Below are 23,768 nucleotides of genomic sequence, written 5' to 3' on the forward strand. Positions count from 1 at the left end.
GTGTGTGTGTGTGTGTGTGTGTGTGTGTGTGTGTGTGTGTGTGTGTGTGTGTGTGTGTGTGTGTGTGTGTGTGTGTGTGTGTGTGTGTGTGTGTGTGTGATAAATATTCATGAACCGATTCATGTGAACTGAGACAAAAAGCAAAGTATGCTGCACCATCTGCCAGCTGCTGTCATGTGATCGTGCTTACTAAGATATTTAATAACTCCTGTCTGATGAGCACAGACAGAGGTTAATTCAGTATCCATTTTTGTTATTTTAAATAATGTTTTTATTTGCTTTTCCAGTGTGTGTGCATGTGCGTGTCCTCATTTACCCTCTCTGGCTGCTAATCACTGTCCTCTGTCACCAATCCACCTACCCTTTATTCCTGGCTAAGAGAAGAGTCAGAGCTGATCATTGACCATGTCAAAACTTCTCCACTAGCGCTCATTTTATTTTTGGTCATTCTTGGTATTTTTCAAGGTTTGGGGGGTGTGCGGTGACAGTAAAAGGACACAGGTCAGTCAGGGATCTAAAGACAGAAGAAGAGAGATACAGAAACGCTGAGTCAGCAGTTTCAGTTTCTTCTTTATTTTCCAACACATCTCTGTGCATCCTGTTTCTCCTGACCTTTCTCCATTTTCCATTTTAAATATCAGTTGCAAAAGTGAAGTAAGAATCACTTTGTAAAATTAGATAAATGATTTAATCTTGTGAGTTGTTGACTGCATAACAACAAATACACAGTCGATTATGTATTACAACAAGATGGGTACAGCCTTCTGATGTTTGTGCTTAAGATGATGTCTCAACCATTTAAAATACTACAGCGGATAATGCTTAATCATTTAAAAAACAAATTGCCGGGTTAATTATGGGTTATAAACATTATCCCCGCACACATGATACATCTTTCGTTGGAATGTTTTTAAGTTGTGTTTATTGTGACATTTTTGTGTCCTTTATTAACATGGCTTTAGAGCGTATCACAGGTGGAAGACTTGTTTGAGCTTGCAGCTTAAATTAGCACACTGAAGAGAGTAACACAATGAAGTGACTCTTAAGGTCAAGAGCAGCTGCTACACAATAGAGAGACTCTTTACTGAATACACTTTCACTGGCCATGAAGTCCCTTTTCCCTTCTCTAATGTACCCTGTTCCACCTCCTCCGTTTCTTCAAATTCATCATCTTGCTCTGGGCGACCATTAAGCAACTGTCACATGCTGTCCAAACGCTACACAAAGGTACAGATGCTTAACTGCACTTACTGGCTGAGGCATTATAGAATCAAAATCTGTTATGCTTGTATGTTTGTTCAGTTATATTATACATAAAAGCATTGCGCTGAACATGTTTATTATAGTTAAACAGCCCTTAAGAAAAGGGTGAAGCATTTCATTATATTATTTGAACTGAGGCCTGATATAGCTGTCTGTGTTTGGAGTAACATGAGCAACACTTGCTCTGTAAAACTTGTGTTTTGGGCACCTGCATGTGTGTATATGTGTGAGTGTATGTGGTGCTCTGTGGCCCTCATTAACCTCTGTTGGATAGGATCACTGTCATGAGTCCACGTTTGAGGCTCTCAGAGGACTACAGTCAACTCACATCTTCATCAAAACAGTCAGATGGACATTCTTCAGCTGCTTAGCCTCAGCTGTTATTGAATCTGAAACTTGTGACACTATGAGAACAGGGCTTGTTGTGCTCTAACTTTTGACATGACTAGAATGAAAATATGAGATTTTGGTTCACAGGTGATCGCGTTAATATCCATCTGACCTTGTGTATATTTACAGAGTAATACTTTGAGTGTTTGACAGTTCAGTGTTTCCCCTAGGTTTACAGCGTTGGGGGGGTGGGGACAAGCCGACATGGTGACACGACAACACAAACACTTGAAGGAATCTTGGTGTTCATGTGTTACTTTTAATGACAGCTGTCCTTTTCTATCAGAAAGGTATCCTTAAATGACTTCTTTCCCTGATTTCCGACTCTATCCACTATCATATCTCTACAATAAAGGCACAAAAAGCCCAAAATAAATCTTGAAAAAAAGCCCCCCCCAATATAATGGTAGGGGAAACACTGCAGTTAATAAAGAGCAGGTTGAGATTGTTGTTGGAAAACACTTCTTACCCATTTACAGGACAAGATCTGTAGGTCTGTAGGGGTCGCCAAGATCAGCAGTAGCTAGAAGTGATTTGCATCAAATATTTGTTTGTTATTCAACAGAAGTCTATATACTGGTCGTTTAATGTAACACCCTTTATACTTCCAAGTCTTGGAAGATCTAAAAATATATGTGACTGTTCAAGATGAGGTCAGGCAGTAAGTCAGTGTGATATGTGCAGAAAAGAGTCTTGTTGCCTGCTGCCTGTGGCTCTTTCTGCTGAATCACTCAGGGCTGAAGGTCATTTGCTGTAGAGAAAACAAACCCAAAAATGAGATTACTGAGGATCTGATTAGATGGGAAGAAACAAGGCTTTGATGTTGTTGTCATAATGATGGGGATTGATCAGCCACATCTGGAGAGAGATTTGATTGGCATGTGATTTGATGGGTTATGTTACAGGATGGAGGGACTGACTCATCTGCTGTTCTTTTCTTTCCTCTTATCATCTGATATGGTTTACTGAGTCAGCAGAGGGGTCATACTGATGATCATGATTTGATTTTTTTTCATATCATGTATCTGATCTCCAGAATCAGGATGCAAAATGGCCTGTGATAAAATGTTTCCATGATTATATCAAAGAAATAATTTCATCCATGTCTACTTTATACTGTGTCTATCACAAGTTATTGTGTACCTGGTTTTGTTATTTTGAGGTCTTTTCTCTATCTAAATGTCTGTGTGTGTGTCTGTGTGTGCTCAGAGTTTGTACATGTGTGTGTGTGCATGAGGACCCCGCTGTTTCTCAGGTTGTCACTGTAATCACAGTAATGAGACTGAGAGCAGAAACCTAAGACCTTGTCACATGGGGAGAGTTTGACAAAGCCCTTCTATATGGTTCTCTTTCTATAGTATGGTTGGTTTGTATGTGTGTGTGTGTGGAGGAATCTTTATGTACTTTACTCTGTCTGTGTCCCTTTTGAAGGCTTCTGTTCATTTGATCTCATAGCTGTTTCATCCTATTTTCAGTCTTAATGCTATGAAAACAAACCGGCAGCTTCAGTGAAAGTACTTGGTTCTTCAAAAACTTTGCTAGGCTATATAAACATCTCACACTAATCAACTGAACACTGCACTTCTTAGTATTTTTTTTCCCAAATATTCACATTAAAGGCTTTACATGTGATTTTTTGATCCAGCAGATGTCGCCCTTGAGCACCAGCATGAAACCAAAACAACTCGCGCTGCATTGTTGTGTTAGCATGCTAATGCTAGTGATCTTTATTATGCTGGTATCTTCACACTGCATGTACATTTACCTGAAATGAGCGTGATCTAGAAACACAGTTAAGCAGTGAGTACAGTATGTTATTCTTCTTTTCTCTAGTCCCTCAATTAAACTACTTTTACACACAAGGGGAGGAGTCAGACGGCCGTCCAGGCGATGTAAACAAACTGAAGATAGGACTCTGAAAACTCTGAAAACATCACAGACAGTGGGACTCGAGTGTTACACCCATTGTAGACAGTCATGACTCACAGAGTTATTTTCAGAGGATATACTTGATTTATATTACATTTAAGAGTGAAAAATCACATATGAAGCCTTTAACAGGTTGAAATTACAATTGCATGTTAGAGTTATAAATGTTGAGAGGCATGCTTCTTTATGTGTATATAATTACGTGATTGTGCACATTAGGAAGTGAAAAACATCTTAAATGGAGCCTGTGTGTGTCACTCTAGAAGGTGGATTAACACTATAGGTATCTACAGCGCTGAAGGGCAGCCCTTATTCAACCAGGAGAAAAGCGTGTTTTGGGTTGAACCCCGGAGTGAAGCCTGCCAGATCTTAATCACAAGTCAGTCAAACTAGTAATACACCAGTAGGACACGCTTCACACCTAGCTTATCCCTCACCTGTTTACAGTAAGCTAACATGTGTGCTACCAGAAAAAAAAACAAAGAGAAAAATTCCATTGTGCTTCAGAGATTAAACATTTTTAGTTCAAGGGTATGGCACACTTGAACTTTTATTTATGAGAGATGTGGACAACAATTTCAGAAATCTTATGATGAACAACTTTGATCATTAAATGCAATCTCCACTTTAAGAAGAGCTGTCTCAGAGCAGCCATTTGCTTTCATTTATCAAATTCTATCATTCTGCAATGCCAGATAGCTCAACAATGTTCAAGTCTCTATTTATTCTCTCTTTGCTCAGACCTTTACATTTCCTCTTAAGCCCACCTTTGGTGCTGCTTTGTATGGAGGACCTTGGGGATGTCAAAACAAACATTGCATGACACATATAGAGGAGCAAAATCAGACAAACTGCCTATGTAGCCTTTTCCAAAACAATCCCATACTTCTCCTGTAGTAAAAGCAAACCCTGGCTAGTTTCTAGTTTCTTCATCATATTCAACAGAATAACATTTTCTAAATGTCATGTTTAGATTGTCAAAGTGAACAATAACCCAGTGACATCATGGCCGTCCTGTAAACTGCAGAGAGAGCCTCCATTGTTACACTGGATTACACTAATGACTCTCTGTCAAGTTTTAGGATGGTGGCCAAAGAGATTACTGCAGATTCACTCCAGTAATGCCCTAAAGCATCCTGCCATTAAATCAAAGTCTCCTTAGATGACCTCAGAACTTGGACTCCATTATGATTATATGGAGTATGATTATGAGGTATTAATGCACCATGCATCTTATCACAGTGCTGTACAGGTTTACAGTTACTGCAGACAGGACTCCTCAAGCCTGGAGCCATCCTCTCATGTCTCTGTCCTCTTTTCTCATCAGGCCTGTTATCCCATATACAGTCTGCCAAATAGCTTGGATCTGATGTCACACGTGCACATACAGTACACACACTCTCACACACACACACACACACACACACACACACACACACACACACACACACACACACACAGGCACACATGTTCACACTGACAAACTCCAGGCCATTCAGAAATGCTTCTGACTCTTGATTTAAACTCTCACTGTCATTTTTTTTTTGCAAACAAGTATAACAAGTGATACACTCTCAACTTTAAGTTGGATCATTGAAGGATAAAAACTTTCAAATAGCTTTCCAGACTCCTCTCTTTATGGTGAAGTTGCAATAATCAATTCCTTGATAGTTTCACCGTTCACATGTTGTCTTCTGTCTTTACTCTTTACCCTTCTTTGAAGCTTATGAAAAGAAAGTCTTTAGATTCATCCAAGCTTTTCCGTTCTCTAAGTGATTTATTTGTGATCCTCCCAACAAGACAAATTGTGAAAATATTGCCTTTCAAACAAGTTTTAAAAAGTTTCAGATCTCCCTAATACATGTATGTGAAGTTTCTCGATTAAAATGTTCTCCCTCCGCTCCTGTATTTGAACATGATTCAAATGAAAATAAATTAAAGATTCTGATATTGTCAAAAACCTTGGATACAGAGTATCTTATGTTATCCACAAAGTAATATTATTTGATTTCCTCAGGTATCTTATTAATGAGGTTCTTGACCTGAGATGAGGTAGAAAGCATTTTGACATTGTGTTTAAATTATATATACTCAAATGTATGTGGAAATATGTAGATGTGTATATACAAGTAAAGGACATTGAATGCAAAGTGTTTAAATCCCTACAAATACACACACTCAGGGTTAATGCCTGCCAGCAAAGAGAACAAAAACAACCGTTTAAATTTAAATTTTGATTCTCAGGTGTCATTGTTGTTGACAGCCTTGGATAAATAAATTAAGTAAATAAAAAAATAAATCCCAGCAAGGAACTTTCTTTTATTTTGGAGTGCATGTCCCCTACAGTATTATCACGGATTTATGTCGTTTTGCTCCATGAAATCTTTTCAGTATTTTTTGTATAAGCTGCAGGGATTTCTGATTTTATTTTATGCTTCCAATGTGAAAAAAACATTTCCTTAGTCTGTTTCCAATATATCCACTTCCTTTTCAGGTGGACAGTGAATTTAGTGATGACAGGCAGAGGTGCATCATGGGAGGAAATGATGTAACAACGGTGTGTTTATTTGCAGGAAAGCAAACAGAGTAATTCCTTAATGAAATCCAGGATGGGACTGTTTACCCAGAGCTCTCTCTCTTTGGCTCTGGCCGTGTCCTGAACACTGAGTGTACTGTATAGTGACTGCTGCAGAGTGTGCTGCTACTGCTCCGTCTGACACACTTGTGCATGCTAAACAGTAGAAGCACACATCTGCCTCCAACTCAGTGAAAATATAATCTGTATTAACAGCAGCTACTTTTCATTTTTTATTTTACTGTAAACCAAAACATCCTATATGTGGCTTTAGATGCAAAGACAAATGTGCCCTGAATCTTCTGTACACAGACAATGCTGAACAACAGTCAGTATAGAACTGTAACTGAGGCCTTTATGGGTTCTTTTCGTCTTCTGAAGATCTTTACACAGCTTATATTTTAGCCGTTAGCCGCAAAGCACAAGTTTGTAAGTTTGTTTTTATCACTTCTAGATATATTTTAATTGATTGATTGAAGTCTTTATTTTAAACATGTACTTTATTTTCTTTCTTTTTTTCTTGTTTTTTCAAGAAAAAAAAAACAATCAAACCCACAAAAGAATAGTGCACAAGACAACAGAAATTTGTAGTGTGTTGGAAAAGGAGTGGTATGTAATCCTGCCCCCTCTCCATTCATCTTTAGTTAATAATTCAACATAGGCTTCCTTATTTAATCCTAACTTGTGAATAAATAAATAATACATCTGTTATATACATCAACCAATAAACATACAAAAATATATAATATATATATATTACATATATATATGCAAAATGTAATTTAATTTTCCTACCATTGACATATTTGAACATGTATTTCTTCAGTCTTCTATATTTATATGTTCTACTCCCATAATTAATTATATGTGTTGTAATTCATTTAAGTTAGTTTGTTTTTTCCATTATCCACTCACCACAGCTATTAACATATATGTAATTACCTTTATTCCTTTTAGCAAACAAGCAGAAAAAAGCAGAAAAAGGAACAAATGTTATAAGCACCATCATAACCACCCAGAGAATTTTAAATCCTTCATCCCTGTCTGTACCTGTGCAAACAATTGATATGGAAAAACATCTGAGTGTTGTGCGTATGGCCAGAATTTCCCCCTATCTATCATAGAATAGCTTTTGAATATTTACTGGCAGTGGATTGTTTTTTGCACTGTGCAGTATTTGTGCTGTTTAAAGTTCTACAAGATCAGTGAGTTTTAGTATTTTGGACTGTAAGAATATGACATGAGTGTGATCCCGAGCAGCGTTATATAATCAAAGGCTTTATGTAACTTTTTTCCATCCAAATAAGCAGTGAGGAGGTTCTCATGATATTCTTTTTTTCCTGTATTTATGTGTTAAATGTCACATATTCTTCCTTTAGAGTCTTAATATATGATTTTTCACTCTTAAATATAATAGAAATCAAGTCTATCCTCTGAAAATAACTCTGTGAGTCATGACTGTCTACAATGGGTGTAACACCCGAGTCCCACTGTCTGTGATGTTTTCAGAGTTTTCAGAGTCCTATCTTCACTTTGTTTACATCGTTTGGACGGCCGGCTGGCTGACTCCTCCCCTCATGTATAAAAGTTGTTTAATTGAGGGACTAGAGAAAAGAAGAATAACATACTGTACTCACTGCTTAACTGTGTTTCTAGATCACGCTCATTTCAGGTAAATTTACATGCAGTGTGAAGATACCTGCATAATAAAGATCGCTAGCATTAGCATGCTAACACAACAATGCAGCACAAGATGTTTTGGTTTCATGCTGGTGCTCAAGGGCGACATCTGCTGGATCAAAAAATCACATATAAAGCCTTTAAGCGTTTGGCTCTTTTCTGAAGCACAGAGCGTGATTGCAGTGAAGTGTTGCCCCCACACAGTAACTTAAATATTATAAAACGAGTGTACAGTGGAGAGATTTGTGATCCAGAAGATGTTTTTGTCAACAACTCAAATAGTGGAAAAAATATATATTGGTTGTATATTTTGTTCCAAACAGCTGATACTTTTTAAATAAATCTAGGCTCATGTTGATCTCTTGGGGTTTATCTCACTGTTTGTCTGTTTCTGTCGACCAGGATCCGTCCTCAGCTGGCCAAAGAGAAGCTGGAGGGCTGTCACATCTGTACCTATGTGATGCCCGGGGAGCCACAGCTCGTGCTGGGGAAGGATAAGGCCTTCACCTACGACAATGTGTTTGATATGGACTCCCAGCAAGAGGCCATCTACTCCCACTGCACAGAGAGACTTATAGAAGGCTGCTTTGAGGGCTACAACGCCACGATCTTTGCATATGGACAGGTTGGTCTTTGATTTATTTATTAGAGTATTTACTGTAGTTAGGGACACATACATCATTCCTGCCTCCAGCATCCAGATATGTATGTCAGCATGTGATATGAAGCTGATTTTATTTCCTATCAGCAGATGAGCTATAAGGGAGGGAACAGGCCTCACAGCTGCACCAGCTCTGTCAATACACTATCAGCTGACATGTTCCAACTCGCTCTCATCACCTAGCATCATATTGGCTCTGATAGATTAGCCTGAGAGGGAGGGAGGGTCACAGCACAGTGTGAGCAGAATGCTTCACCTCATACCAGATCAGGCAAAGTCAAACATTATTGAGATTTAAACATATGAAACAGTGACCTTTGTACTTAAGAGGAATAGTTTTTGAAAATGTGCTTATCACTTTCTTTTAACTCTTGTCTGTACAGTTAATATATAGCTATCGCTAGTATATAAATATTGTTTTACATTTTTTTGGAGAAAAAAAAAAACTCATTAAGGGCTGACATTTTGAGCTGCTGTTAAGAAGAGTTTTTGATCAAATCAAAAGCTCAAACCAAACCCAAAAACTACCCCTAAAACATAATCATTACACCAACTCTTACCTCTCACACCACAACATTGTTCAACAGCAACATATTCAACATACACCATACACACTGCTCAACTTTCCCCCTTACAAAACACCTTCTCTCCCTCCCCTTCTCCCCTTCTCTCTATCGCTTCTTTCACTTCAGTGGGCGGCTGTGGCTCAATTGGTCACCTCTCAACCGGAAGGTCGATGTGTCCTTGGGCAAGACACTTAACCCTGAATTGCTCCCGCTGCTTCAGTGGTGGTGTATGAATGGGATTAGTTACTTCTGATGGATGATACTACATAGTGATCACTACCATCAGTGTGTGAATGGGTGGGTGTGACATGTGGTGTAAAAGCGCTTTGAGTAGTTGGAAGACTAGAAAAGCGCTATATAAGCTCAAGTCCATTTACCATTTACTTCTTGTATCATTTCTTATGTATTTCATATAGTTTTGTAGTTTTGCTGGTCGTAGTCTGATGTGTGTCTGTTGATGTCTTAGTATTTTGCTGTCTTTATTTGTTTTATTTTATTTTTTACTGTATTTTGGAGTTGTTGTCCTGACCTTGTCTGTTTGTTTTTTTTGTGCCTCATTTGTTATGTATATGTCACCAGTTTGTCACTCTATTGCACCTAATAAAAAAGAAGAGTTTTTGACCTCAGATAGTCTGTTTCCCCTGTCCTGGGTCTAAATGCTAGGCTAAGCTTACAGTCATGTTTAACAGACAGATATCATTTCCTCATTTCAATCTCAGACAACAAGGTTTTATGAGATATATTAACGACATCCCCAAGGAATTGATATTGAAACAATAGAAAATGTTTAGCTGTGTTTATTTGTTTGTCTTGTGTGGTGGACAATTTAAACATTCATTGACATACAAAACGTTCCTGTACATGTATGGAAAAAAGTCATCCTTATACTCTCTGCCTTATGCCCAAGATTAATCAATCAAAAAAAGTAAAACTTCTAGTAATTCAACTAATCAAATGTTTAATTATTTCCATTTTGTCTGGCAATAAAATGCAGCCACAAGACATGATGTGTTTCTATAAAAGTTAGGTTACTCCTGCTTTCTCTTACTTACTTATGTAAGACCTTTTTTCTATTTTAAATGTAGTTTTCTTCAGAATAAGCCGACATTTCCCTCTCAAAAGCAGACAGTCATTTTGGCTGCTTTGCACTGAGGGTGTTTGCTGTCTTTCTTTAGTTGAACAAGTGAAGCTTTCCCTCTTCTTATTCTGCCCTTCACTCTCCTTTCTGTTTATTATTCTCTCCTCACATTGTTCCTGCAGCTCTTGTGTTCCTGTCAAAGAGCCTTTCATGGTGCATATTGAGGCCACACACACATAGACACATTATACACACAGTGCATCACTCTGTTCACATAGTAACCAGACAGGTGCATACTGATGGAATAAAACGCACACTGCTGTAACTCTCACACACACACACACACACACACACACACACACACACACACACACACACACACACACACACACACACACACACACACACACACACACACTCACACACACAGATTAGCATGAAGACAGTCCATGATCAATCAGCGTGCAGACACGCACACATTCCTGTCAGGGTTTCTTTCATGGAGTTTCAGCTGGGAGGAAACGGATGACGTGCGATTTTGAGCTCAATGTTGCATTCCTCTTGCCATGGATACCACTCTGACCCCCCCTATGCTAGGGGAACTTCTCAGAGCTGAACCCCAATATGTGGGACTGTTGAATTGTTCCAAGATTCAGCAACTAAAGCTGACATGTATGTTGAAATGTCAAGAAAACTTCATGAAACATGTTGAGAGTACATTGGAAAAGAACAAAGGAAGGAGAAGAAGAGATGAACTTTTTCCCATTTTGGTAAAGTTACTGACAATTCTGTCTCCTCTGTCATATCCAGACCGGTTCAGGGAAGACCTACACCATGGGAACCGGCTTCGACATCAACATCGGAGAGGATGAGTTGGGTATTATTCCTCGGGCTGTCAACCACCTGTTCAGAGGGATCGAGGAGCGCAGACAGGCGGCCACCGAGCAGGGCAAACCGGTCCCCGAGTTCAAGATCAATGCACAGTTCCTGGAGGTGCATAAAACATCCACAGACAGACCATAATAAGTTGATGTGAACCCAGAAATCTGGGCCCCCCCCCCCCCCTTCAGTCATAGTGCACTCTTCAGCACTCAGTCTAAACTCAAAACATATCGTCCACTTGAGTCCATTAGTTAGACGTAGCTAGAACATGCTGACAGTGAGGGGTCAAAGGTCACCAGGGGGTGTAGTGATTTAAAGTTTGTTAAAACAACCAGATGACCCTAAAGTCATTAAACTGTCATTAGTCTGTCTCTGCTGCAGCTCCTGGCTTTATTTTTAACAAGCATCAAGTAGCTGCTAACAGTTGGTGAGGGAGCAGCTGGGAAGAGAAACTGATGTTGAAAATAAATAATTATTTTACTTTATAAGATCCATTTCCAATCTCCTGTTCTTAACTGTACATACACTATAAAATGCGTCAGTGTATATTTATATTTGTAAATATTGTTTATATCCTCAATTACCTGTGCTTGTACATAGCTAATTGTTATTATTGTTATTATTATTATGACTTTAACTTGGTACTACTTAATGCTTATTCTATTATTATTCTATTTCTAAATATTTTATTTTGGAACTTTATCTCTACACTTCCTGCTAATTTTTGGTGTTTTAGAGCGACTCTAACAAACACATTTCTCCCTGGGATTAATAAAGTATTCTGATTCATTCATTTTATTTTATTTTATTTTATTTTATTTTATTTTATTTTATTTTATTTTATTTTACAGGGACATTGCATATTAATGACCATTTCGATAAATATGCCAGAGTTAGCCAAAAGGCTAATTTTCATCTGTTGTCCCTGGCTCAAAAAAAACAAATTCAAACATTGCTATAAGCTACAAAAATAGAAATATCATGACAGTATCATGACAGTAATCAAATCATCTTTGACTTCTCTTTCTTTCTCAGTTGTACAACGAGGAAGTGGTGGACTTATTCGACTCGACTCGAGACATGGAAGCCAGGAAGCAGAGATCTAACATCAAAATCCACGAGGATGCAAACGGAGGAATTTACACAGTGGGGGTCACCACTCGCACCGTCAACTCTGCAGCAGAGGTCAGCTTCATGCCCCACATGTAACAGTGCACCACAGTAAAATGACTGCTCTGGATGTGTTTGTTTTATAGGTGTATTCTGTGGCTATGTCCTTTGCTATGGTTTTAAGCATCATTGTCATACAACTATTTCAGCCTTACTACTACTTTGTCCTGTAGCAACAAATACTGTCATTATTTTAAAATACTTAAAACCAGCATTAGGACGGCCCTTTTAGGATAGGGTGGTGAATAGAGCAGGAGATCAGAGATCAGTGAGAGAGATGGGAAATGACGATGCAGGAAAGGCCGTCTGCATACCTCATATTTCATTGTTATTTTATGTGTCCTCCTGTCCTGCCATGCTTTCCCCTCACCTCTACTCTACAGATGATACAGTGTCTTAAGCTTGGTGCTCTGTGTCGAACCACCGCCAGCACGCAGATGAACGTCCAGAGTTCACGGTCCCACGCCATTTTCACCATCCACCTTTGCCAAGTCCGAGTCTGCTCGTCTGAAAACAGTGTAAGTGCTCAGACGCAGCACCAGAGCCCTCTCTGACATGTCTACATGCTTGACTTAATCTTTTCCCTTCCCTTTCAGGATAATGAGACAGACAACCGTTTAGCTAATAACTCAGACATTAATGAGTTTGAGACTCTGTCAGCCAAGTTCCACTTTGTGGACCTGGCTGGTTCTGAGAGACTGAAGAGAACCGGGGCGACAGGTGACCGAGCTAAAGAAGGCATCTCCATCAACTGTGGGCTGGTGAGGAAACAAATAGATTGTGTATATTACACTTAGAAATGAAGTCAAGGGTTGTGTTGCTACATTACCTGCAATGTTTCATTAATGGGGCAAGAATTAAATCTGTCATTCTTTAATTTCACATATCAACAATCATCAGAGTCTTCTAGTTTTTTTTTGGTTGGAGCAACAGAGCCCTCAGGTGGCCATATCTCAGTCTGGGGTGCAAACTCAATTTGATTTTAACCTCGTCCCACAGCAGTTCTCTTAAACTTACCTTTACTCTTCTTATACATTTTAGTTTTTCTAAGTATACAGGTGAAGGTACTTTCATTGCATGCATTACAGGAAAGCATTTCAACAGTCACACACTATTGACCTGCTAAGCGTTCCTCTGACGCTCCAACACTCAGATGTGTCCTTTGTCATATCTGTCATTTACATTTAAATATGTTTACGCAGCCTAGAAGTAACATGCTTGCTCTGAAATAATGACTAAGCTGGAAGTCAACTCAACACATGTTATTTAGACTAAAGAGTTTCTCAAAGGTATAGGTTTTTTTTTTTGCATTCCCTTACCCAGAAAGTCTTATAATTGTTTTCCTCCTGTCCTACCTCAGCTCGCTTTGGGGAATGTCATCAGTGCTCTGGGAGACCGAAGCAAACGCTCCACCCACGTGCCTTACAGAGACTCCAAACTGACCCGGCTCTTACAGGACTCACTGGGTGGCAACAGGTTTGTGGGGCTGACTCATGCAATCAATTATAGCTTTGATAATGGAGCTCAAAGTTTGACATGCTGTCTTTGAGATATTGACTGAGCTGCAGCCAGAAGATTCTTCATGAAAGTTTAAACCTTTCATTCTCAAACTTTCTAGCAGTTGGAACACGAGATCCCTCTTGTGGTACACCGGGAGTCTCTGATTTAAGCTTTACAAATAAAATGGTTGACAAGCAAGGCTGTGATAGCAAGAGAAGGAAGCAAATAGGTTATCTATGTTAATGTTGTTATTAATAAAATAATAAATTAGAAAGAAAAGTGCAGCGGAAACTGAAGCCAACGACAGTGAACCCAGCACGATTGCAAGAGGCTACTTTAGCACTGCCAGTGATGCTTTGGTAACCACTAGCAACAAACGACGCTACACAGAGAGAAAATATTACTCACTAGATGTGATTTTTTTGGAGTGGCACAGAGAATGAGCGCAGGCCAGGCAGTGCGTGGTGTGCGCTCAATAATAAATAATATGCATATCAGGAATAAAATGGACTCCATATGTAGTTAAATTGCCCTACGCTGCTGTATTTCTATGTTGACCATAATGATAGATGTTTTCTGTGGTGGTGCTCATTGGAGAAACGTCTGAGAAACACTGGTTTAAAGCATTAGAAAACTGGGCTGTTACAAATATTCCAAATCATCTGTGGTCTGCATTAAAAATGTTTACTTGCATCATAATACAAGTTAATTTTTTCCTTCAGTACAAATAAAAACCAATCCTTATCACAAGAATGAAGAGCATTCAAAAGAGCAGAAAAACAATCCTCTTTTCCATTTGTGCATTCCCCAGTCAAACCATGATGATCGCCTGTATCAGCCCATCAGACCGGGACTTCATGGAGACCTTGAACACTCTGAAGTATGCAAACAGAGCTCGAAACATTAAGAACAAGGTGATGGTGAATCAGGACCGGGCCAGCCAGCAGATCAGCGCCCTGAGGACAGAGATAGCTCGACTTCAGATGGAGCTGATGGAGTATAAAACGGTAAGAAGGGACACTTGTTGATGAAATAACTGAAACATTGAGATATGTTTCTCAGAAGTAGAATCAAATCGTTTTTATAAGTATAGAACCAATTCATAGGAAATTCATTCTCAAGACACTTTGTTATATTCATTTTTGAGACCCAACATTAATCCACCTTGAGCAAAGTATCAGTGGCAAGAAAATACGTCCTTTGAATAGGCAGAAAGCTCAAGCAGAACCGGCCTCATGTTAAACAGTCATTTGCTTCGACTGTGTTGGGCTTATAGGATAAGAGATCCAAAATTAACAAACAAGGCAACAAAAACAACAACAAATGTAACAAATGGTCAAATGTATTTGTGGTATTAGCAGAAACAGCAAAGTATGATATGTCTAATATCAGTATTAACAACCCTAATGTTCCAAATATTGTAAAATCCAAGGCCCACTTTTTATTTTTATGTTGTTTTTCATTTTTCATTTTATTTTTTGATAAGTTAATATGCTCTGTTGTTCTTTTGCTCTCTTTTTATTTTATTATTTGTATTTTTCCCTTTCTTTTTGCTCACTCTTCTCTGTTGTAGAATGAGCTAACAGAAATATTTAGATGATGCACTTATAGGTAGATCTTCTATACAAACCATATACAAACGTATATATATGCTCTGACAGTTTATCTTGTTTTTCTTCAAAACTATCAAATAAAAAGTATAAAAAAAAAAAAACCCTACTGTTGATAAGTGAGGACAGTCAGATAGATTCACATTGGTAATAATAATGGACATAAGACTGATATTAATAGATGTATCAGGCTGCTGCAGGAACAATGAAATCAATGAGTTGAGTGATGAAAGACATCATGACATGACTTGCTCTGCCTGATGTCCAGGGAAAGCGTATGGTGGGTGAAGACGGCATGGAAGGCATCAATGACTTGGTCCATGAGAACGCCATGCTGCAGACGGAGAATGACAACCTGAGGGTGAGAGTGAAAGCCATGCAGGAGACCATCGACGCTCAGAGAGCCAGACTCACACAGATCCTTAGTGACCAGGCCAACCAGGTTCTGGCTAAAGCAGGTAAGGAATGAGACAGTACAGTCTGATTTAAAAACAAAATGTCATTTAGAGAGACACATAAGCACATGTATTTGTATGTATTCATCACTTCAGTTAGCGTATAAGTATGATAGCATTTTCTACATACAGTAGTATAACAAGCTTATTATTTTTACAGTTTCTTTCCACTCACAAACTTATTGGTTGATGATTTTAAACTAAGCATTTTTTTGTGGAGGTTATAGTGTATGTAGAAAAGTGTGAAAACAATAAGATAAAAGTCTTCTTAGACTGCTTATAGGTCACTTTAAATTCATGTTAAAGCTAAAGTGAGGCGTCTGCTTTTAGGCGAAGGCAATGAAGAGATTGGGAACATGATTCAGAACTACATCAAAGAAATTGAGGAGCTCAGGTATGTTTCATTTATTTTATGACTTTAAAGAAAATGTTCATTATTATTCATTGTGAGCAACCCTTTCAAATGACTTCAAATGCACAAGCACTCATACTGCAATCCAATGTTTACATCATTAAAAACTAAATATAGAGAAAAATAACAATGAATGAAGTCTTCACAGGTTCTTGAGTTGTGAGTTTATATTCACTTTGACCCTCTCTCAGAGCTAAACTTCTTGAAAGTGAGGCAGTGAGTGAGAATCTCAGGAAGAATTTGTCTCGGGTCTCGACTCGCTCCTCGCTGTACGGCGGCCCTGGCTCCTTCTCCTCCCTCCTTGCCCCGGAGAAGGGGGCCAGTGATGTCATTGAGATGGCCAAGAAAGACCTGGAAAAGCTCAGGAAGAAGGAGAAGAAGAAGAAGAAGAGGTATAAAAGTAGTCTTAACTTAATAAACCTTTTAATTCCATCTTATTTCCTCTTAACTGAGACTCGGCTGTTACCTGGCAACCGCACAGCCAGATGCTTAAGCTATGTCCTACTAGTTACAATGATTTAAGCTCTCTAAGAGACAGGGGTAGAGGTGGAGGTCTAGCTGTTGTTTTTTAGTTTTGCAAATTAATTTTTTGAACTTTTATCTTTCGTAGTTTTGAACTTTCTCAAAGTTATTATTATTTGCTGGTGTTTTTCATATCCATATTGATGATCCCTCTAATGGTTTTAATTATTGTTCACAGAATCCTTTAATCTAGAACAGCTCGTATCTGACCAAACACATTAGATATAGATTGTACCCTAGGTTTAAGCATTAAGTCAATGGACCTATAGGAACACCAGATTACATTTGGCTATATTTACTTGACAGATCTTCTGATCTCAAAAGTACAAAAGTTCACTACTTTTCTAACCTGATCATAATGACCACCATTATCCACCATTTATATTTAATACTATTAGTTGACTTAATATCAACACATATATCAATATATAATTAAGATAATTGAGAGGAAAAGAAAAGGAAAAAAAGATATTCAGGCATTCAGCCCTTACTAGAATAAGCCTGACTTTAATCAATCACTTCCACAGAATTACAGACCCATTTCCAAACTTCTTTTCATATCAAAGGTTCTTGAAAAGGTGCTCTTAAGCAACCTGACATCTGTTTCAAACATTAAATCCTCACACTGACTCACCTTCTTCTACCAGTTACTTTATGGCTTGTTATGCCTTCATTCAGAGATAGGACAGTGAAGAGAAAAGAAACTGGGGACAGAGAGAGTGGGGAGTGACTGGATGGATAAGGAGCCACAGACTCCCCTCTTGGAGGACTACAGTCTCCGTATATTTATTTGTTTAGGGGGCACGCGCACTAACCATGATGCCACCGGCGCCCCACATTTCACATAATTAAAGGATATCAAACGTTACAAGTATTATTTTCTTTGATTTGATACCTGAATAAAATGTTTCATTTAATTTTCGCTAACACATCATGTGGCAATGTCACAACTTTCTATTCTTCCATTAGGAAACATTGATGGGGTCTGTTGATTGTTGGTCGTCTGTATCTCTAAAGCATGATCATCATTTGAACATTGTTTTTGAGAGTCTCTACACTCACCTCTTTCTGCTCTCTCACTCTCTGTTTGTAATATTTCCCTTTCTTGTCCCAACTTGGGCCTGCCTACCCTCTTCACCTTCCCCTTACAATCTTCACCCCCATCCTTCCACATTGTTCCATGAAGACTAAGACGATATGAAGACAATCACCACCATGAGGTTGAACACAACAGGTTTGCTACAGCCTTTTGGGTCAAATCAGAAACCTGTTCAATTATCAGCAGTGCAAATCCTGTCCTAACATGCATTCAAGTAATTGAAAGGATTTGTTTTTGACCCGGCTCAAAACCCACACCTCCCTCTCTAAGCTTGCATATTAACTGTTAAATGTTGAACTTCTTCTGCAACTACAGGTGGTAAACACTCCTGATGCAACGCATCTGTTTTAACCATCTCTCACGTCCTCTTCTTAACCTTCTGTTCCCTCTCTTTTTGTTCCCTCTTTACTGCACATGTCAAGATGTTGATCAGAGCCTATCATAATTGGTTCTTTACATTGAAATAAATTGGGGTTGAGAAAATGTCTCTTAAGTTTGATTTTTAAATCTTTTAAGAGTATGGTCAACTAATCTTTGTAGTGTGTGGCAGCCTTTCTCTAAATGAACTCAGATGATAACAAATGTTTTCTTGTAATAATTTTGTCTTTCCCAGTGTTTTATCAATGTTTCCCCCCATGCAGTCACATTGAAATCATTCATGCATCAAAACACTGATTCTGCATCCACTCACTCTACCTGATCAAGTGTGTTCAATCATTTGCATGTAAACCATGTCCGTGGATTTAAACTGCACTTCATTCCAAACTTATCAACACAACGAGTACCGGGTCGTTTTCATCGGTCTATAAACAGCGCTCTTTTCTCCTTCAGTGTTGTCAAAGAAGAAGTGCCGGACAACGAGCAGGAGCAAGGCAACGATGATGCAGAGGTGGTGAGTGGACGTTCTCTCTCAAGTCTTTGAGATTTCTATTTAAAGGCTTTATATGCAATGTTTTGATCCAGCAGATGTCGCCCTTGAACACCAGCATGAAACCAAAACAACTCGCGCTGCATTGTTGTGTTAGCATGCTAATGCTAGTGATCTTTATTATGCTCGTATCTTCACACTGCATGTAAATTTACCTGAAATGAGCGTGATCTAGAAACACAGTTAAGCAGTGAGTACAGTATGTTATTCTTCTTTTCTCTAGTCCCTCAATTAAACTACTTTTATACATGAGGGGAGGAGTCAGCCGGCCATACGGGCGATGTAAACAAAGTGAAGATAGGACTCTGAAAACTCTGAAAACATCACAGACAGTGGGACTCGGGTGTTACACCCATTGTACACAGTCATGACTCACAGAGTTATTTTCAGAGGATATACTGGATTTCTATTATATTTAAGTGTGAAAAATCACATATTAAGAACATTGTTCAGAGATGATTTTTTCATGTATTATTTTTTTTTATCATCGTCTGCCTTGTGTTGCTAGGAGGGCAGTGACCATGAAGAAGGTGAGGATGCAGATGGAGAGGAGGAGGACTTTGATATGGTGGGAGATGAGACATCTGATGAGTCTGACTCTGAAGAACTGGAGGAGAAAGGTGAAATTACACAACACAGACATTTTTTTGGTTGACATTATCAGATAAAAAAGGGGGCATTCAATGATAGTAAGTGATTCAATGATGTGTTTATGCGCAGACAACGTCCAAGCGGACCTTGCCAACATCACCTGTGAAATCGCTATCAAGCAGAAGCTGATAGACGAGCTGGAGAACAGCCAGAGGCGTCTGCACACTCTGAAACAGCAGTATGAGCAGAAGCTGATGATGCTGCAGAACAAAATCAAAGACACACAGCTAGAGAGGGACAAGGTGCTCCATAACATGGGTAAGAGACACTTGCAAACAGACACTTACATTCAGTAAGTCTAAGTTGTACCTAAGCAGCAAAAGCACTACTGTATGTTAAACAAGCTCAAAATACACAACAAAGGAAAGACCATTCACTTCATATCTTTTTCATTTGCAGGTTCAGTGGAGTCAGGTACTGAGGAGAAAGCTAAGAAGATCAAAGCTGAGTATGAAAGGAAGCTGAGCTCCATGAACAAAGAGATGCAGAAGCTCCAGTCGGCTCAAAAGGAGCACGCCCGCTTACTAAAGAACCAGTCACAGTACGAGAAGCAGCTCAAGAAACTGCAGGTGGACGTGACCGAGATGAAGAAGACCAAGGTGAAGAAATTCATTTTGGATGTTTTTTTTACTTTCTCCCTCACACACTTTTTGAAATGATATGTGTGTGAATCATATTGTGATATCTGTCCACCAGGTGGCACTGATGCGTCAAATGAAGGAGCAGCAGGAGAGAAACCGAGCCCTGGAGTGCAGGAGGAACAGGGAGATCAGCTCTCTGAAGAAAGACCAACGCAGAGCAGAGGTGAGGGGGATTTATTATTCAAAGACAGATTTAAAATGTGTCTTTTAAATAGCTTTCCCCTGTAGCCATATCACTTCATTTATTTACATAACAGATAAGGAAAGACAGTAAATGTCATGCGGGACAGTTGTGACAACAACATGATATTATAATTCATAGTTTGTGCAGTGTAGTTAAACATGGTTTAATGTTGCCTTTCATCAAAAGTAAATACTGTGTTTGTCATATTTAAAAAATATATAATTTACATATGAAATACATCAAGCTGTTTTATTTTGAAATGACTTCTTACCTTAGGTCAAGAGTGTATGTCTGCATCCTGGCGCTCTCTCGTCTGTGTGCTCTCCTCTGTGTGCTCTCGCCTGGATGCCTGAAGCCGAGCCCCCTGAGCTTCTAATTTTCAACATAAGGCTCCGGAAATAAAAATATCTGTAGTGTACATGTGATATATAACAAACATACCAGGTGCTGGTATGGTACCCCAGCTGAGGAACATGTCCGTTGTGTGGCAAGACACTTGACCCTGAATTGCTCCCGCTGCTTCAGTGCTGGTGTATGAATGGATTAGTTACTTCTGATGATACTACATAGTGATCACTACCATCAGTGTATGAATGGGTGGGTGTGACATGTGGTGTAAAAGCGCTTTGAGTAGTCGGAAGACTAGAAAAGCGCTATATAAGCTCAAGTCCATTTGCCATTTTATATAGAAACACACAGCTCAATCAGCAGCGTCGGTTCAGCTGTTAAAACAAACAGCGCTAACTCTCCCGTCTGCGTGACTCATTTGAACGTCTTTTCATTCACATTCATTTGGGCTTCTTGTAAACCTCAGGTGCGTGACTCCATATTTTTCACCATCTTCTACACTCTTATCTTCTTTTGGCGCGGTGCTAATGTTTGAATTAATCATTGACTGTAAATATTTAATTTAATAATTTATACGCGAGTTCGTAAACTGCTTCTTGACCCAGCGCACTTGCCGTTGTAAATTTCTGGAGGAGCGGGGCGCCAGAGTGCATGAGACAAGAGCACACAGACGAGAGAGCACCAGGATGCAGCCATACCCGACTCCCTTAGGTCCTAGTTTTCTAACTCTCTACTCACTCCTTTGCTCTTCGCTAATGTCAACTAACAGCACCAACTGAAGCAGATGGAGGCCCAGAAGAGACAACAAGAGTTGATTCTGCGCAGGAAGAATGAAGAGGTGAGACATGCACGGTCACACGGGACAGTAGGGACGGGGTCTGACTCTCAAACAAATGACCCTGTGTCTCTCTTTTTTGAACAATCAAAGGTCACAGCACTGAGGCGGCAGGTGAGGCCTCTGTCTGGAAAGGTGAGCAGGAGGGTGAACTTACCTGATCCTCACCATGAGCCATCACAAAGAGCCACACCAGGAAGGATGCACACCTCTGGACCATCACAATCCAATGGAGCGAGGTACGACTAAACTCAAACCTTAGAAAGTGTTTTGGTCTCATTTATGGTCAAACATATCTCATTACACTTCATTTAAGCCTCATTGACCTGAAAAGTCCAGAAAAATCACTTGCAATACAAGTAACTTACATTACTGACATTACAGTAAGCTCTGCATTGCTTGAATGGAGTAAAAAAGATGTTTTTTTACTCCACTCAAGCAATGCAGCAAGAAAAAATAATGCCTAAAGTTTCTTAAATTATATGTCTTATTTGAGATGCAATGTCTTATTTCAAGAAACTTAACTAGTACATTTTGCATGCTACAATGTCAGATCTTTATTTAGAGCTGACATCCTTCAGTCAGTCGGTTGGTCGATGAGTTCCGGTCTGATCAAATGAGATCGACTCTCATTGATTTGATTGACTACTCAAAGCGCTTTTACCCCGCATGTCACACCTGACGATTCACACACTGATGGTAGAGGCTGCTGTGTAAAGTGGCCAACTTTCATACACATTTACATGCACAAAGCAGTGGGTAAGATAATCCTTTATTGATCCATACTGGGGAAATTCAGTTGTTGCAGCAGTAAAAGACAAGAAAAAGAGTGCAAATAAAATAAGAATAGATAGGAATGCATTTAAAATAAAGATAAAGGTACAATGTATTTACAAATATTAACTAGCAAGTATGAAATAAGCTAAACAAACAAAAGTGACAGTAATCAGATAAGGGGGCAGAGTTGAGATAAGGTGACAAAGTAAAGCAATAAATATAAAAATGAGCAAGTAATGTGACATGACAGTTTAAATGAGTGCAGTGTATATGATATGATTCAGGGAGAGTTCTAAGAGTCCAGGGTATGGCAGTGTGACAGCACCTGTTCATGATGAAGAAGAAGACGACAGGCTGGAGGTCCCACTGTGTCTTGTGAGATGTCTTGCCCAAAGACACATGGGTTATATGGCTGCAGGAGCTGGGGACAAGCTACTACCCCCAACCGCGACTCTTATGTGTGACCAGAAGCTTCTCTTTCCTTCCTTTAAATATTTCTCTAAATAAAACTAGGCAAGGCTAATAAACAAGACCCCAAGGGAGCAGCTGTAGCTCAGCCGGTAGGGACCTGGATTGGATTGGGAACTGAAAGTTTGCTGGTTCAAGTCCCAGTGCGGACAGAGTCTGGAAATTGGTCTGGAAGCTGCTGGAGAGGCGCCCCCAAACAGATTACATGTGTAGCATGTCTCAATAACAGAGTGTAAAACTGAATTTCCCTTCGGGAGATTAATAATTATATCTTCTTCTTAATTCACAAGACACATGCAGGCAATTAAATGCATCCTAAATTGCGCTGCAGAGCAATCAGCGTCTCTGGGCTGGTTGTGTGTATTTGGACACACTGGTTGGACGGTTTTGATTTAGGGGAAACCGTCTCTTTTCCTTATTGTTGGTCTTATTGTTGGTCTTGTGTTTTACAGGAATATCTTAAAATAAGATGTACATCACTGGACTTGCCAGATGAATGTGGCTTATATTAAATGTAATGAGATATCCACAAGTAATTGAATAAAACCCTTGCTAAGATTTGTTATTTTGCAGTGTAGATGTGTGTTTTTTTTACATAGATGTGGTTTTTTTTACATATGATGTGTTTCTTTTACATATGATGTGTTTCTTTTACATTTGATGTGTTTTTTAAGAATTCTAAAAGAGCTCTCTTCTCAGGAGTTCCCCTGTGCGGATGGGAAATATTTACCTGAGCAGAACTGCCCGGGCTAAGTGGCAGACACTGGAGAGACGTGTCAGTGACATTATCATGCAGAGGATGACAATCTCTAACATGGAGACGGATATGAACAGGCTACTGAAGGTAACATGTCAAGTCATGGTTTAGGGGGGAAAAAAGCAAGAACAGAAGAAATTTTTTTCTCGCTTTGTAAGTGTATTTTTCTTATGATTTTTTATTTTTCTCCTTTGAAGTTCAAATCTTTGTATACCTTTAATTTGTATCATATATTGTGAAATCTATTGTTCCAGATATTAAACATTCTAACAAATGTTCACAAATGTAGGTTTTTGGAAGTGGATTAAGATATATATGAACCGCTCCTTTCCCCTTTTCTTACATTGTTGTGTTCCTTCTTCCTTTCTACTCTGGACTACCTCTCCC

General features: G+C 39.1%; 1 protein-coding gene across 4 annotated transcripts in view; it reads left to right on the forward strand.

The window, feature by feature from the left end:
• Nucleotides 1-23,768, forward strand: part of LOC109987623 (kinesin-like protein KIF21A) — a 42,388-nt gene that overhangs the window by 6,117 nt on the left and 12,503 nt on the right. For 3 of the 4 annotated variants that reach the window (XM_020638759.3, XM_020638760.3, XM_020638761.3), the window contains exons 2-20: nt 8,240-8,462; nt 10,953-11,135; nt 12,060-12,209; nt 12,578-12,712; nt 12,791-12,955; nt 13,555-13,670; nt 14,506-14,701; nt 15,573-15,762; nt 16,090-16,153; nt 16,363-16,563; nt 17,880-17,927; nt 18,624-18,684; nt 19,229-19,340; nt 19,441-19,629; nt 19,771-19,970; nt 20,068-20,175; nt 21,314-21,382; nt 21,473-21,618; nt 23,324-23,468. In XM_020638759.3, the coding sequence (XP_020494415.1) occupies nt 8,240-8,462; nt 10,953-11,135; nt 12,060-12,209; nt 12,578-12,712; nt 12,791-12,955; nt 13,555-13,670; nt 14,506-14,701; nt 15,573-15,762; nt 16,090-16,153; nt 16,363-16,563; nt 17,880-17,927; nt 18,624-18,684; nt 19,229-19,340; nt 19,441-19,629; nt 19,771-19,970; nt 20,068-20,175; nt 21,314-21,382; nt 21,473-21,618; nt 23,324-23,468 (2,701 nt within the window). The remainder of the gene's footprint in view (nt 1-8,239; nt 8,463-10,952; nt 11,136-12,059; nt 12,210-12,577; nt 12,713-12,790; nt 12,956-13,554; nt 13,671-14,505; nt 14,702-15,572; nt 15,763-16,089; nt 16,154-16,362; nt 16,564-17,879; nt 17,928-18,623; nt 18,685-19,228; nt 19,341-19,440; nt 19,630-19,770; nt 19,971-20,067; nt 20,176-21,313; nt 21,383-21,472; nt 21,619-23,323; nt 23,469-23,768) is intronic. The other variant, XM_020638762.3, reaches the window with a different exon arrangement.

This window comes from Labrus bergylta, chromosome 23, assembly GCF_963930695.1.
Source record: "Labrus bergylta chromosome 23, fLabBer1.1, whole genome shotgun sequence".
NCBI lineage: Eukaryota > Metazoa > Chordata > Actinopteri > Labriformes > Labridae > Labrus > Labrus bergylta.